This window comes from Aegilops tauschii, chromosome 6, assembly GCF_002575655.3.
Source record: "Aegilops tauschii subsp. strangulata cultivar AL8/78 chromosome 6, Aet v6.0, whole genome shotgun sequence".
NCBI lineage: Eukaryota > Viridiplantae > Streptophyta > Magnoliopsida > Poales > Poaceae > Aegilops > Aegilops tauschii.
The window spans coordinates 396235644-396251871 of NC_053040.3; the positions used below are offsets into that span (position 1 = coordinate 396235644).

Below are 16228 nucleotides of genomic sequence, written 5' to 3' on the forward strand. Positions count from 1 at the left end.
TGGGTCAAGTGACAGGTTCTCTACAACCGGACATTAACAAATTCCCATCTGCCTCATAACCGCGGGCACGGCTTTCGAAAGATAATACCCTGCAGGGGTGTCCCAACTTAGCCCATCATAAGCTCTCACGGTCAACGAAGGATAAACCTTCTCCCGGAAAGACCCGATCAGTCTCGGAATCCCGGTTTACAAGACATTTCGACAATGGTAAAACAAGACCAGCAAAGCCGCCCGAATGTGCCGAGAAATCCCGATAGGAGCTGCACATATCTCGTTCTCAGGGCACACCGGATGAGCAGTCCGTACAACTAAAACCAATCCTCGAGTTTCCCCAAGGTGGCGCTGCAAAGGGCTCTAGTTTGGACCAGCACTCAGAGGAACACTGGCCCGGGGTTTAAAATAAAGATGACCCTCGGGCTCTAGAAAACCCGGGGGAAAAAGGCTTAGGTGGCAAATGGTAAAACCAAGGTTGGGCCTTGCTGGAGGAGTTTTATTCAAGGCGAACTGTCAAGGGGGTCCCATAAATCACCCGACCGCGTAAGGAACGCAAACTCAAGGAACATAATACCGGTATGCCAGAAACTAGGGCGGCAAGAGTGGAACAAAACACCAGGCATAAGGCCGAGCCTTCCACCCTTTACCAAAATATATAGATGCATTAATTAAATAAGAGATATTGTGATATCCCAACATATCCATGTTCCGACATGGAACAAAACTTCAATTTCACCTGCAACTAGCAACGCTATAAGAAGGGCTGAGCAAAAGCGGTAACATAGCCAAACAACGGTTTGCTAGGAAAGGATGGTTAGAGGCTGACATGACAATATGGGAGGCATGATATAGCAAGTGATAGGTAGCGCAGCATGGCAATAGAACGAACAACTAGCACAGCAAAGATAGAAGTGATTTCGAGGGATGGTCATCTTGCCTGCAAGGTTCTCAGAGTTGTCGAAAGCTTGATCCTCGTAAGCGTACTCAACAGGATCCTCGTTCACGAACTCGTCTCCCGGCTCTACCCAAGACAAGAAAACAAGCAATGGAACCACAATCAATCACGGGAAATGCACAAGCAACATGATGCAATACATGTATGATATGCAAGATATGATATGCGATGCATATGCGTGCTCCGGAAGGAAAATAATGAACAAGGCAGTAACTTGGCAAACCAAGCATGCCACTGGAAAGATGAGATGATTTTGGTCGAAATCGATATAAAGATCACCGGAAACGGATGCACGGTTTGCAAATGGCAAGCAAAACAAGAATGACACGAATCTGCGATTAACAGCATGATAGCACTTAGAGTGCAACAAGCAACAATGCTACAGTACTCCAACATAGAAACAAAGCATATGACAGTAATCTACAGGAGATGCTTGACAAAAGATGAACACTGAGCTATGGCTAGATCACAACATATCAAGCTCAAACAAGCATGGCAAAAGTGCAAAAGATAACAGGATCACAGACTTAGTGAAATTACTGGACATGGCAGAAGATATGATGGCAACCATGTAAACATAGCAAGTTTCGTTAACAGGTTTCAAACTTAGTGAAATTACTGGACATGGCAGAAACAGCATCAGGTAGGCATGTTAACAAGCTTGATTAACTCACTACATAGCATATCATGGCATGAAATAAATCTAGCATGTAGTAGGAATGAAAATGAAGCTATCCATGTGCAAAAACAACCACAAAGCATATACCATGAATATACGCATACTAGACAAAACAGCAACATGATGCAAAATAGCATGTCCATGAACTTGCTCAAATGCAGAAACTAATGTCCCCACTGGATTGGTGGGATTTTTCTACCCAAAAACATATATAATATGTTAGGGTTGCTGTAGAAAAATCATCACAAGTGCAAAAAGTTAGAAACTGCCCTAAATGGAATATGACAGAAATGGCATTTTCCTTATTTGGAAACATCCAGAAATGGACTTGCCCGAAATGGAAAACGGGGACTTGCCATAAATGGAAAACGCGGGGGTAAGGAAAAAAATAGAAGGAGGAGGGCGCTGAGAGGCTGACTGGTGGGGCCCTTCTGTCATAGAGACATCGATCCCAATAAAGAGAAAAAAGGGCCTTTAAACTGCCCTTGGGGGGATTCGATCCCTGCTCTACGGGGTGGATGAGACGGGTCGCTACCACTGGGCCAGGGGCGGCTTGCTGGTTGGCAAGGGGCTCGGCTCTACTTGACTCAACCCAGGACCACGGCTATCCACTCTACACACGCACAGGGAAGCTGTGACGGCACCGGCGAGCGGCGGCGCGTCTAGCGGAGCAGAGGAGCTCCGGCGGGCGCACGAGATTGCGAGGGGAGCACCTGCGTGGAAAACTGGTGTGGGTGCACGTGTGCAGGCGAAGCTGCTGCGAGGGTGCGAGTGCGCGTGTGGCAGCTCGAGTACGAGCTCATGCTCGTCTCGGGTATGGCGGCGGCAAGGCTGGGCGAGGCTGCTGCTCCTCGCGTTCGAGCGCACGCGTGCAGGATGGGGCGTGAGGCGACTGCATCTAGGCGGAAACCGGAGCGCGGGGACGCACGGGCGCGCTGCAGCAAGTACATACAACAGAACAACAGACCTCGCCGGAACACCGGGAGCAGCAAAGACATGGATCGATCGAGTCTCGCGGGGCCCTATATGCCATGGAAAGAAAAAGGAGAGGTAGGTGCGTTACCCCGCTCACCCTAGGACACGATGGGGTCGACGGGGACGAGCCGTAGACGACGCGATGGAGCTCTGAACTTGGCGGGGCTGCTGTCCGCGAAGCAGAGGAAGAAGACGGCCGGGGGAGTCGATTTGGAAGCCTTGTGATCGCGTGCGTCGTGGAAGCAGACGTAGGGGGACTTGGCGTTCCTCTCCACGGTGGCCGAGGGGGCCGGAGGCGCGGCGTAGACGGCTACTCCGAGCTCGAGCTCAAGCTCGGCCGGAGCATGGTGGGCAGGGCGATGGCGTGGCATGGCTAGCCTTACCTGGCGGCGGCGAGGGAAAAAGAGGAGGGGGATCGGTCGAGGGGAGACCCTAGGGCACCGGGGACGTCTTTTATATGGACTAGGGACGAGCTCCGGCCGTCAAATCATCTGCGTGCCGACGTGTCTCCTCTGGATGTCCTGCCGTACAGGAGCACGAAGCAACTGTCGCTTGCAGGCTAAAGGGCTGCGGGAGCGCTGCTGGGCCGTGGCTGGGCTGCTGCTGGGGCTCTCACTCTCTCCCTCTGGCTCTTTTCCATTTTCTCAAACAGAAATAAAAGAGCGAAAAGCACAGAAGGATTGAGGGGGTTTGTGAGAGATATGAAAATACCTCCAGGAGCCTGGAATTATGCTCAATTTGATAAAATCGAGTTGGGTATTTTTAGAGGTAGAAAAATACAACAAGTATGAATATAGTTCAAACTTGGAGCATTTTTGAAGCTAACCAACACAACTCCAAATGAGCTGAAATTTGGCAGAGAGGTTCTGGACATGGGGATAGAATAATGAGGGAAAGTTGAACATTAATGGAGGAGGGTAAAATGGAACTCGCAAAAGAAAGAAAGAGAAGGAGAGGTGGTGATGCATGAATCACACATAGAACATGCAACAACATATCATGCATGCATATCGTGGAAATGCAAGTAGACATAAGCACAACACAACATGAAATGCACATGATGCAAACATATGGTGGCAATAAGGAATATGACAAGAAGCACAAATGCAATATGACAAGGAAAGCATGGTAATGAAAAGGGTAGAACAACATAACAAAACAAAATGAGACCAAAAGATGGAACCCCACATGGAATTGGATGAAGAACGACATGGATATTTGCCAAATGTTGACGTTTTACATCTAGGGTGTTACACCCCCCCCCCCCCCGGCTTGCCGATGCCGCTGCTACAAGTCAGGAAACACCAAGCGAAGTCCTGATGGCCTCGAAGACTCAGTCCGCTGTTACTAGACCTTAGACCTCAGCCGCCATGACATTCTCCGCCACAATCTTCACCATGGAAATCGAAACACCGACATGTCCCATGGTGGCAACAGACAGCGAAGCTTCGCGTCACTCCCTCTTGAAGCCGCACGGCCAGAAATATGAGTTCACACGACCGAATCCCATCCGGTCCAGCAATCTATATGCATCAGACGCCCATGGAGATTGCCGACGGAGCCTTCCAAAACTATGCTCATCGGTCAATTCTTTTGAAGGGATACTTTTCCTCGTTGGAGAGTCTCCACCCTTCTTCCACTCCGCCCCAAAGACTAACTATGGGCAAGCTTTACATGTCGTCAGATGGGTTCCCGTCTTGAGCGGGGAAATGTCCAAGCCAAGGCTATACACGAGTAATAATCAAGAGAATAAAGCCGAATGTGAAATGGCACGTGCTAGAAGATTTAAAACGCAACAACAAATTCACAGGCAGATGAAGAATAAGGCAACTGAAACCAATAAAATGCATACTTACCCCCCCACCCCCCCCCCCCCCCCCCTTCTTGTTTGGGTTAAATCAACAATGGCTCATCGAGTCGAGCAAGATGTAGACATGCATATCTGAATATAAGATAATCTTTGGTCCATATCAAGCGCACGGCCATCTTCTTTAATTTCTCAAAGGACTTCAATATTTAATTTAAGTAATAAAAAAAGAAAAGAAAACAGAGATGCCCGTGAGAAGCGCCCCGAGACCTGGCTACGTAGTACTGTAGGAGTACGTACTGCCGCTGCAACCGATCCATAATCTTCGCAAGGTTAACGCCACAGCTCCATCCACATCACGATGCCACTGCTACCGCCGCCGCCGCCGCCGACGGCGCCTCCCGGGCGCGGGAGGCGGAGACTGGGCAGCCGACGGAGGCGACGATCAAAGAGGAGGAACTGGGCAGAGCTGCCCCTGGACGTGATGCTCTACGTCCTCCACAAGCTGGACGACGTCGAGCTCATGTTCGGCGGCGCGGCCAGGGTGTGCCGCTCCTGGCACGACGCCGTGTGCGAGCCCGAGCTGTGGCGCCGCGTCGACATGCGCGGCCGCTCCCGGCGCTTCCGGGAGACGGTCAGCCTCAACAAGGTGACGCAGCTCTCCATTCGGTTCAGCGCCGGGCAGTGCCGAGAATTCTTCGGCCAGCAGGACCTCGACAACGACCTCCTCCTCTTCCTGGCCGACCGGTAAGATTCCTTCCCGTTCGTGATCCCCAAACTCGCACCTGTACTTCTTGGGAATCTGGTTATTTCGTTGTCCGTCCTTCCTTGATTTTGTACAAAACGTATTCTGAAATTACTGCTATGCATTGCTTGGTGTTCATGCAGTAAGTTTTTTCTCACCGCCAAATAGGAGAAGAAACAAAAAAGAGAAAGGACGTGGCTAGATCTCAGCCGACTAGATTTAATCAAGTGACATAACATATTTTTTCGCATAGATCTCCACGTAAAATCTCACGAATATAGCATCGACTAAGACTTGGTTAAGTCTCGACTGAGATTTAGCAATCCCGAAAAAAAAAACGTGAACTGTGCTTACACAACATCTTTGACATTGTCTAATGACAAAAACGTTTCTCCGGGTTTTACGGATTTAAACCATGTGTGTCATAGCGAGTTAGAATTCTCAGAAATTTGGGGCATAACTGCTGAACAAAGTAAATTGATGTGGATAGGAATAATTTGTATAATCAGTATACAGATTGGATTCAGCTTTCCCTCAAATAAGAACTAGAAAAAAACTGAACGCTCCTAATCTTATCGCAAATTACAGTAGTGATTATGAGAAACATTTGCAACATATAACTCTCTTGCATACTCAGAAAGGTCTGTCTCAAGACTTGTAGGTACTCCTTAAGAACGAACTTTAAACAAATAAAATTCTGGAACAGTGATGACATGTTCTCCTTCATCGTCTGAATGTTTCGCTTCTTCCTTTCGTGAATAATCAAAAGGAGAGATTTTGAACAGGTGGAAAATACATGTTACAGGTCACTAAGATCATGTGTTACCCTTGCAGGGCACCCTTACTGAAGAGCCTTCATCTTACCAAGCATTGTGATGTAACCAGTAAAGCATTGGCAGAGGCAATGAAGAAATTCCCTCTGTTGGAGGAGCTCGAGCTTTGTGAATGTGAGAGATATGACACGTGCGTCTTTGAGCTTGTTGCAACGGCTTGTCCACTACTGAAGCACTTCAAACATGTCAACGATCGAGCATATTCGTGGTATTATTGGGAACGGGATCTATACCCCGTCGACAACCGCGAAGCCTTGGCAATTGCAAGGATGCATGAGCTACGGTCCCTGAAGATTTTCCACAGTGGCCTCGACAACCAAGGGTTGACAGCCATCCTTGACGGCTGCCCTCACCTGGAGTCCCTTGACATACGCTACTGCAGCAACATCATCATGGACAGCAGCATGCGAGCAAAGTGTGCCCGTGTTAAGACGAAGAAGGTGTATCCATATGCGCCAACTGATGACTGGGTGCGTCCTCGGTCTGGCATCCATGATGACTCCATCGATGATTCTTCCAAGTATTTCGAGCCTGGCAGCCCTGTTAGTAGATGTCATTCTCCACGGGATAGTTATTGGTGGTTTCGCAGCAATGGTGAGGAGCCCGACTGTCGGTTTTTCAATGTGGAGCCTTGTGACTCCGAGGACTCTGATCATTCTCGCTTCTTTAGTGGTGCCGAGGAGACCGAGTTTGAGTACTGGAGGATCTGAAGGACTGGTGTACACAACATTTGGATGTTCTGATGGAAGTGCCCCAGCCAGGCCAGGCCATATGCTGCACTCTCCGGTATCCGGTGCTTTCTTGCTCTGATTTTGGCGGCAATCCTGGTTGTGGTTCACCTCTCTGCATGGAGTTTAAATCTTGTTTAATTTCTGCATACAGAATCTATGCAGTTTTAATTTTGAATTGCCCAGAATGTATAGAGCTCAGAGCAATAAAAGAGGTCGGCGATGTTTTACTTGAGTTTGTATGAAACAATCAGAGAAGGTAAGAAAAACACAATGCACTTGCCAAACTTTCGCCTTTGGAATAAGAGCTTTTTACTTACTACTAGGATTAACTTCAGCTGCATTTCAGTGGATGTAAATGTTATGCTTTGTTCGATTTCATCGATCAAATATGTATAGCTTACTAATAATCAGGTAAATATCCATGAAAACTGTCACATACATACATGTTTCTGTCAGGCTGGTTCTGGGGGCGTAACTCTTCTTTCGCAGATTATATATCGAAAAAAGCACAAAGGAAGGGCTCAACGGAACGAAGCTGAATCAAAACCTTATACCTGGCATAGCCTGAATCAGAAATCAAACAGATATGCAGCTGCATTTCTCCTGAGCGACAGCAACATATTGAATCCACAGAAAAAAAAAATTGGATGGTATTAAATCCACAGATTTCAAACACACAGTACGGAAACATGATGGTCAATCAGGCAAGACTATTGGAGCACAATAAAACCGAGGAGAACTATTACCATGCAGGCAGTCAGGCAAGACTCTGAATTTACGCCAGCAAGGATATATGTGACCAGCAGTAAAGCACATCGTCTTTTACTAAAACATGAGGCTGCTGTGGGTAAACCCAGTGGCATACATAACAATGAATGATCTTAGCAACTGTTGAACATCACAGTTCATAATTCAGATCACAAGCGTTCTTATGTGCAAATGTTGTCTGCGCAGATAAATGTTGAGGTCAAAATCAAGCAAAGAAAGCTAAATATGAGATGTCATGTGCTAGAAGATTTAAACAGCACGCAACAAATTTGCAGGCAGACCAAGCAACAAATCATTTATTCAGGAGCAAAGAAACACAGCATAACAAAACAGCAGCACAAAGATCGTTCTCACAGAAGCTACTAGTAAGTAGCCTCGGGTTTTTTTTTTTTGTTCAAGGCAAGCTGCATTTAAAAGAACTCCAAGCTGCCTTAATTCTTACTTGCAAGAACTCAAGGAGGTCGACTAAACTAATTCAACATAACTACTTAACCACCATGAAAACAGACATGAAATCTGTCCACAGTACATCCAAATCAAGTTATATTGGGCCAAGAACAGAGGAACAATCCATGTCATAACAAGAATCAACCACTGCCATAATCTTTTTAGGCATCCAAGGAGCTGCAGGCTTATTTGCTGTTAGGGACATGATTCAGATGAATCATGAATTCCACACTAGCATATTACAAGTTCTAGCCTAGTCAAAGGTATAAGCATAATTGCGCCATAGATAGATTTCTACTCCCTCCGTACCATAATATAAGAGCGTTTTTAACACTAGTTATATTATGGGACGGAGGGAGTACTAATCAGCTAAACAGACACATCTATGTTAAATCGCATAGTTACTCATCTTCCATATTCAATAACCAACATGTCACAGAATAGAATAGCCCCTTCACAGAAAGCCCATGACATGTTGCAGATCAGAATGTAGCTCAACAAGAATATGCGCAAAAGAGGGTTAAAATTTCTCCACATACAACACAGCAATGAAGTCTATGCTCACAAGCTTTATTCCATTCAGGATTCAGCTCATATACAAAACAAAATGAAATTAAAAAAACAAACAAAAAAGGGCCTCGATGCGAGGCCTGGGTCTTCAGCCGCAGCACAGATCGAGCGGAACCTTGGATTCGATCAGATCCAGAACGGCCAAGAGAGGGGGCGCAAACCAGGCCGGATCAGACGGCGGAAGGCGCGGCGCCGGCGGCCTCGGCCTCGAGGTAGCGGCAGATCCGCTCGACGACCTCCCTCCCCTTGGCGCTGTTCTGCAGGAACCTCTCGGCGCAGCGGGTCTCGACCTTCTCGGCGACGGCGGCGAGCTTGGCGAGCGGGCGGCACCGGATCGTGGTCTCCTGCCTGAACTGCGTCCAGTCGTCGGGGCGGTCCGGGTGGGGGCGGAAGGTGGATCGCTCCTCGACCTCGATGATCCCGCGGAGGCTGACGTTGCGGACGACGATGTCCATGGCGCGGCGTGGGGCGTCGACGACGGAGGTCTCGACGCAGTGGCAGATCGCGGCGCCCGAGGGGGAGGCGGCGGCGGCCGGGAGGAGGCGGCGCAGGATGAAGGGGAGCGGCGGGGAGCGGACGGTGATGGAGCGCGCGGCGTGGAGGCGGCCGGCGTCCGTGTCGACGCGGCGCTGCAGGGTGTGCACGTCGGCGACGTGGGAGAGCGCCGTGCGGGAGGCCGGGTCCGTGAACTTGCGCCACGCCGCCGCCGTCACGCGGTCCCACGGGTGCTGGTAGACGTGCTCCTGCGTGTAGACCACCATGGCCGCGGGCGGGTCCGGGTGGGTGGGTGGCTGGCGGGCTGGCTCGCGGGGTTTTGGATTTCGCCCCTCGATTTCTTACTTGCGGCGAGGGTTTGATTCGCGCGGTGCGGCGAGGGGAGGTAGGAAAGGGGAAGACGGAGGAGGGGGGCCGGCTCTTGTAGGCCGTGAGGCGAAAGCTGGATTGGAGAGGAAGGCGGACCCGAAGCCGGGAGCGGTGCGGTGGCCCGTCCCCCGTGTCCGTTGCGTTTTCTCTCGTCCTGCCACGTGTCGTGGTAAGCGGCTAGTTTGAAGTCCGCTTTCTTGAACACAAGACGGACTCACACTCCGTGCGCAGACGCGTTCTGATAGGGGAGTCCAATCACATCCAATTATCCATTAAACGTTTGTTCTAAGTCCGCAATGCCCCAAAATAAAGTATAGTTTAATTTAAAATATTATTATTCCCTCTGTATCATCATATATGTTGTTTAGTAGCTCAAATGAACTGCTAACACCACATATATTATGGTAAGAAGGCAGTACAATTCAAACATTAAGTTTTTAAATAAAATAGCCAAACTTAAATCCTCTTTAACCGCTTATAGATGCTCAATCAGATTATTCTTAAGTCGCTCAATGTCAAATCTGTTGATGCATTTAGACAAACTCCTCAAACATGGGCAGATTCTGAGCTCGAATTTGGATGGGGTCACTCACGTTCTCAAATTCCATATCTCCGCCAGCTCCTTCACTGTCATCCTTCATAGTCATGTTGTGCATGATGACACAAGTTGTCATCACCTCACATGAGATCTCTGGATTCCATACTTTTTAGCTTCTCGAACAACTGCAAACGGGTTGGAGCACTCCTTTCTAGCCCCTTTTGTCTTTGGGAAAAGTGGGTTATTTTCTCCCCAACTGACTCAAAGATGGTCTTGACGAAGGTCGCCTACTGAGGATTAGATACCATAAATCAGCTAGTAGCCCATGTTGTAGTCATTACCATTGACAGTATAGTTACACGGAGGAGTTCACCCTTCAGTCAACCTAACAAACAATGAAGTCATATGCATGATGTTGATGTCATTGTGAGACTCGGGCATGCCAAGAAAGCGTGCCAAATCCATAGGTCCCTCGATGTAACTGCTTTAAAAATGATGGTGGACTTCTTAACATAGCACTGATATTGTCCTTGTAGAGCATATGGGCAGTTTTCCATCTCAAGTGCATTCAATCAAGGGATCTGAGCATTACCTGGTCACCCTCTTGTTTCCGGCATCGCCATGAGTCTTTAGGTGTCTGCAATACACTACAGGAATCAGCTATTTTGCCGTCTGCCACGGCGGACGGCAAAGGCATGAACGGCGGACGGCAAAGGCCTTTGCCGTCAGCCGCGGACGGCAAAAGGCTCCGGCAAAGTAGGCTACGGTAAACAGCTACTTTGCCGTCTGCTTCCTGGCGGCTGACGGCAAAGGCCCTTTGCCGTCCGCCGCGGACGGCAAAGAGAGCGGACGGCAATAATTGCGCTGTCAGTCCGTTAAGTGGCTAACGGCAGGCCTTTGCTGCCCGCCGCTGACAGCAAACTTTCTAGTGCCTTTGCCGTCCGCCGCTGACGGCAAACTTTCTAGTGTCTTTGCCGTCCGCCGTATGATGTCAACTACACGTCACTACATGGCAGGCCTTTGCCGTCCGCCGCTGACGGCAAACTTTCTAGTGTCTTTGCCGTCCGCCGTATGATGTCATCTACACGTCACTACATGGCAGGCCTTTGCCGTCCGCCGCTAACGGCAAAATCGTTTACTCTTTGCCGTCTGCCACTGTAGGCAAACTGACCAAATGGGTCAGCTCCCAGGAAGCACAGCTGGATGCCACGTGTCTTCTTTGCCGTCCGCGGCAGACGGCAAAGAGCCCGTTGCCGTCGGTGGCAGACGGCAAAGAGCCTGCATATTGGCTCTTTTTCTGTTTTTTTATTAAATCCAACAATTTTCACAGCAAATATATATGACATATATAGATATATTTCACAAGGCAATTACAGAGCAAACATATAAGATATCCAACACATAAGTTCATCATACATGCATAGTTCCATCCAACTACCAAGTTCCATGCATAGTTCCATCATACATAGCAAGTTCAACATAGAGGCATCCAACCATATATATTACAATAGTTTCATCCAACGATACATGCATAGTTCAACGATACAAAAGAAACAGAGAAAGGGATAAGGAGCACTCCATCTATGCAAGCTTTCGTCAAGTGAATGAAATCTGCAAAATGAAAAATAAGAAAGTTAGAAATAGGTGACTAGAATAAGAAGACTAGAACAAGAAGAGTAGAACAAGAAGACTAGAACAAGAAGAGTAGAACAAGAAGAAGACTAGAACAAGAAGAGTATGTCATTTATGAGCTAACTTAGTTGAAATGGATCGTTTTTGAGCTAACTTAGGTGAAATGGATCATTTATGAGCTAATTTAGTTGAAATGGATCTTTTTGAGCTAACTTAGGTGAAATGGATCACTTAAGAGCTAATTTAGGTGAAATGGGTCGTTTTTTAGCTAACTTGGTGAAATGGATCGTTTATGAGCTAAATTAGTTGAAATGGATCGTTTATGAGATAACCTAGGTAAGATGGGTCATTTTGGAGTTAACCTAGGTGAAATGGGTCATTTTAAAGCTAACGTAGGTAAAATGGATCATTTAGGAGCTAATCTAGGTAAAATGGGTCATTTTTGAGCTAACTTGGATGAACTAGATCATTTATAAGCTAACCTAGGTAAAATGGGTCATTTTAGAGCTAACTTAGGTAAAATGGATCGTTTATGAGCTAACTAAGCTAATTATGCAATTTTTGACATAAATAAGCTAAGTACAGATCGTTTTAGAGCTAACTTAGGTAAAATGGATGGTTTTGGAGGTCAGTAAGCTTATTAAGTCATTTTGGAGGAGAAGAAGCTAAGTGTAGGTCATTATGGTAAGCATTGGAGGAAATAAAGCTAAGTCTAGGTCTTTATGCATGTGTTAAGCAAAACACTAGATAAACTTACCAAGATCCAGGAGGTGTAGGAGCGGGCTGGCTCACGTCGGTAGCTGGAGAAGGATCGTGCGATGCTTGTCTGGAGTTACGCTGCACCAAAGATAATTTCCAATGTCTTGTTAGCATGATGACACTCAAATGTTAAGACTAGCAAGTAATGTCCATTCAAATTAAACTCACCGTGGTCCCAGGAGCAATCACTGGCATCGGCGGAGCGGTCTGACCGGTCTTCTCGCACACAGACTGCACATTTGGTTTTGACGACTCAGTCATACTAGTTAGTAATGAGACAAACACTACATGAATGTTTTGGCTAATCTGCAAAAGAAACTTACCACAAGGAGCTCGTACATGGCCCTTGCCTGCATGTCATTCCATGCCCTCTCCTCCTCCATCATCTTTGTCGTCCTCTCCTCCAACTCCCGCTGCCTCTCCGCCGCCTCCGCCAGAAGTTTCTCCGTTCTATCTCTCTCACTCTATATAGCAGCCTGCAACACCACTCACATGACCATTTGTAATCATTGATGGAAGCGCACACAATGTAATGGAGAAAGATAACTGAGTACGTATCACTAACCTTGATGGCGAGTTGCACTGGCCGTTCACGGGGCCTTATCTCAGGAGCGGAGCTCGACTGGCGCGCCTTGATCTCCGGGACAGTGCTAGGACAACGGATAAGTCCATCTCCAATGGCTATGGAGCCATGGGACCTCCCGCCACCAGATATCATCACCAGCTCTGGATCAATGGGACCCTGGCTCGGGTTAAAGTCCTCCCCTTTCCTCGCCTTCCCCTCATCTCTATATCTCACTAGCTTGTTGTGGGAGGAGACGTTGGTGAAGTTGTTTGCATCATCGAGGTCAGACTGAGAGAAAGCCTTGACTTTCTTGAAAGAGGCAGTGTGGGCCATGGCATACAGGTCGTACACCTCTAGCACCTTATCCACCTTATTGTGGCGTGCCTGAAAGAGAGAAACAATGTAAATTAGTAATTAAAGGGCTCAAGCTAGCATGATGAATGAATTGCATGAATCATGAAGCAAACCACATACCCAGTTGCGCCCGAACTGATATAAGTTGGAGCTGCCTTGATGGTGTGGCACACCTTCCATTTGGGCACATTTGTCCTTGGCCTCGTTGTGGAGGGCTAGCCATTCTTTTGAGCACCACTCATCGACCAACACCTCCCAACAATCCATCCGATCCGCACACCATCTCGGAGGCGCCTAAGTTAGCAAATAGAAACTTGAGCGCTACGGCTAAGAATTACTAAATGAAGGAACTTAAGTAGAAGGCCTTAAGAATTACCTTCATGTACTGCTCCTTACTCAGGAACTTATCGCGGCACGCCGGCTTGGTCTTCTTGATACCATGCAAGGCGTAGTAGTCTCGAACAGCCTGCACCCGAGCCTCGTGCCATAAGTTCTGGAGTAGGCGCTTGCAGACATTCTCGATAACATGTGTCGCGTCCTCCTCGTATCCCTCCTCACACCTGTAGAATGTCTGCAATCAAATGAGACAATATTGATTAGTACAATTAATAACTAGCTAGTTGAAGATTTTTAAATGTGTAAAGGAGAAATTACCCAGAACTTTCTGATCACCATGTCTGCCCTCGTGTCGCACACGACACCGTCGATAATCTCATCCGGCGGGGCCGGGGCAGCCACGTAGTGCTCCCAGCTCAATCCAAGCTCTGGAAGCCGACCCTCACCAGGCAACGTGACAAACCCCGGGAAGTTTTGCCGGCAAAGAACTCCAAGGACGGAGTTGGGCCGGCGGACACTATGATGGTGGTCCCAACCCCTGCAGCATGACAAGGCCAACGCATTAGTTATTTGAAGAAACGTGAATGCAGAAGGTACAAACATATTAAATGCACTTACGTACCTCTCCCCATCAGGGAAAATCAACCACCTCTGCTCGCGGGTCGCCGGCACGGACGGGAGCCGTGTAGCACCACGCTGGTAGACGGTGCCCCCCTCCTCCTGAAGATCAGTCGGCTCCCCGCCATCATCAGCATGGCCACTCGGCTCCTTGGGCTGATCCGGTCAGGTACCCCATCCGTACGTGTGCTCCTCCGGGGTCTCGTGGGCCGAAGGCCAGTCGACCCGAGGCTCGTGGGCCCAAGACCCGTGGACCGGAGGCTCGTGGACCGGAGTCCGTGTAGCCTCCTCCTCGGACGAGTCCACCCTAGCAGTCACGTGCTCGGGTGAAACGGCTGGGGGTGGCGGCGAGGAAGGCGCCGTAGCAGTCACCCTACGTCCTCTCCCGCGACCACGTGCCCCACCTCCTCTCTTCCTACCTCGTCCCCTGCTGGGCACTGCGGTCGACGAAGAAGGGCCCGGCGGTGTGGCCATACTGTCCAGCAACGCTCGGCGGAGAGGTGCGTCTGGAATGGAAGACCTCAGACCACGCGCCGACGAAGAAGGGGCCTTGGCGCGCTCCCGACCAGCGCCCACCTTCTTTCAACACCTGCCATGACAAACAGTAAACGAAATTAGTACAACATAAAAAAGACCGACATGAATAATAATATGTGTATCACTTAAGTGTATCATCATCAAGTACAACATAAATTTTTTTAATACCTGACACTACTAATAATCTCGATCAGTGTCATCAATAAATGCATAATCATCATCATCACTATAATCAATGACGGGCTCATAGGGTTCAGTGGCATCAACATGTGGAAGGCCACCTTGACGTAATCGGTCAAGCAATGACAGGTCATCCGCAGCAGTAACCTCTTCTTGTTCCGGCTCTTCTTGTTCCTCCTCTGGGGTGATGTCGGATTCACTGTCGCTGTCTACTTCAATGTTTTGGGGTGAAGTATAGCGGTTCTTGAAACGCTTTTTGGAAAGACGTGTCTCTTGGAAGAATTCTCCTTCATATGTGTCTGGGTTAATGTGAGGTTCATAATCCTCTTCCTTTGGGGGAGATAGTCTAGCACGTGGCGGCACTTCATAAACGACATCCCAACCTTTCAGATTTGGATTAGTTTGGCAGGCCCACGGTAGATAGAATACTTGGGTCGCCTGTTGAGCCGTAATATAGACATCAGGAACATCGAAATGGGTGCTTTGGTTGATTTCAACTAGCCCTATATGTTCATGAGTCCTTCTAGTCTCCTTCAGCTGAAACCAATAACATTTGAAGACTACGACATTCGGTGGGTTTTCACCATAGAATAGAAGTTCATAAATTGCTTCAACTCTCCCATAATACTCGGTACCTCCTTCGCCGATAGTAGATACACAACAATTTGTAGACTTTCGGTCGGCCATAGATAGCTCTTTGCCATAGGTATGAAAGCGATACCCGTTGATGTCGTATTTGTCAAATGAACGGACCTTATAGTCAAAACCATTAGCGACTTGTCTCAATTCGGCGTCCATAGACTCTGAATTAGCCTACAAGTTTAATATGAAAGGATTGTTGCATTACGCACAAATTAGCGAATGAAACCGGGATAGCCGCCTACAAATTAGCCTACAAGTCTAATAGAAATTACCGTTTGTTTGAACCAAGAGATGAAACCGGGATAGCCGCCTCCTTGCTTTGCGAGAAGCTCATACTCTTCGACAGAATCCTTTTGGATCACCGCTCCATACGAGAATAAGGCGACGTATCGACTGTATGAAATATCCAGGAATAAGAGCAGTTCAAAGGAAATAGAAGTTGCGAAACTATGTACCGAGAACTTACTCGGTGTACGGCCGCACTTCTATCAGGTTGTTGAAGATATACAACGAAATGGTCCGCCATTGTTCGTTATCCAAAGATACTGGATTTGAAACACTGGCTGGTGCGAGATTCCCTTTGAATAGGCTGAGGTTGGATCCACCCTTTTTAGGGTCGTCAGCATTGTACCGAGGCTTCGGATTATGCAAATGATGATTTTTGGCTTCGTAGTGTGCTGTCACAAAGTTTGCCGCCTC

At 48.1% G+C, this 16228-nt stretch overlaps 3 protein-coding genes across 3 annotated transcripts; 2 read left to right on the forward strand and 1 right to left on the reverse strand.

The window, feature by feature from the left end:
* Nucleotides 1-4771: 4771 nt before the first annotated feature.
* LOC109778797 (putative F-box/LRR-repeat protein 23) lies at nucleotides 4772-5480 on the forward strand. The gene has a single exon (XM_020337378.2). The coding sequence runs from the start codon at nucleotides 4772-4774 to the stop codon at nucleotides 5159-5161; it is 390 nt and encodes a 129-aa protein (XP_020192967.1). The 3' UTR covers nucleotides 5162-5480.
* Nucleotides 5481-6059: 579 nt separating this feature from the next.
* LOC109778812 (putative F-box/LRR-repeat protein 21) lies at nucleotides 6060-6698 on the forward strand. Its single transcript, XM_045230431.1, has one exon. The coding sequence runs from the start codon at nucleotides 6060-6062 to the stop codon at nucleotides 6696-6698; it is 639 nt and encodes a 212-aa protein (XP_045086366.1).
* Nucleotides 6699-8322: 1624 nt separating this feature from the next.
* Nucleotides 8323-9442, reverse strand: LOC109778795 (uncharacterized). The gene has a single exon (XM_020337376.4). The coding sequence runs from the start codon at nucleotides 9263-9265 to the stop codon at nucleotides 8675-8677; it is 591 nt and encodes a 196-aa protein (XP_020192965.1). The 5' UTR covers nucleotides 9266-9442; the 3' UTR covers nucleotides 8323-8674.
* Nucleotides 9443-16228: the final 6786 nt, after the last annotated feature.

Coding starts and splice junctions, on each gene's coding strand:
- LOC109778797 (XM_020337378.2), top strand. CDS start 4,772: ATGCCACTGCTACCGCCGCCGCCGCCGCCGACGGCGCCTCCCGGGCGC.
- LOC109778812 (XM_045230431.1), top strand. CDS start 6,060: ATGAAGAAATTCCCTCTGTTGGAGGAGCTCGAGCTTTGTGAATGTGAG.
- LOC109778795 (XM_020337376.4), bottom strand. CDS start 9,265: ATGGTGGTCTACACGCAGGAGCACGTCTACCAGCACCCGTGGGACCGC.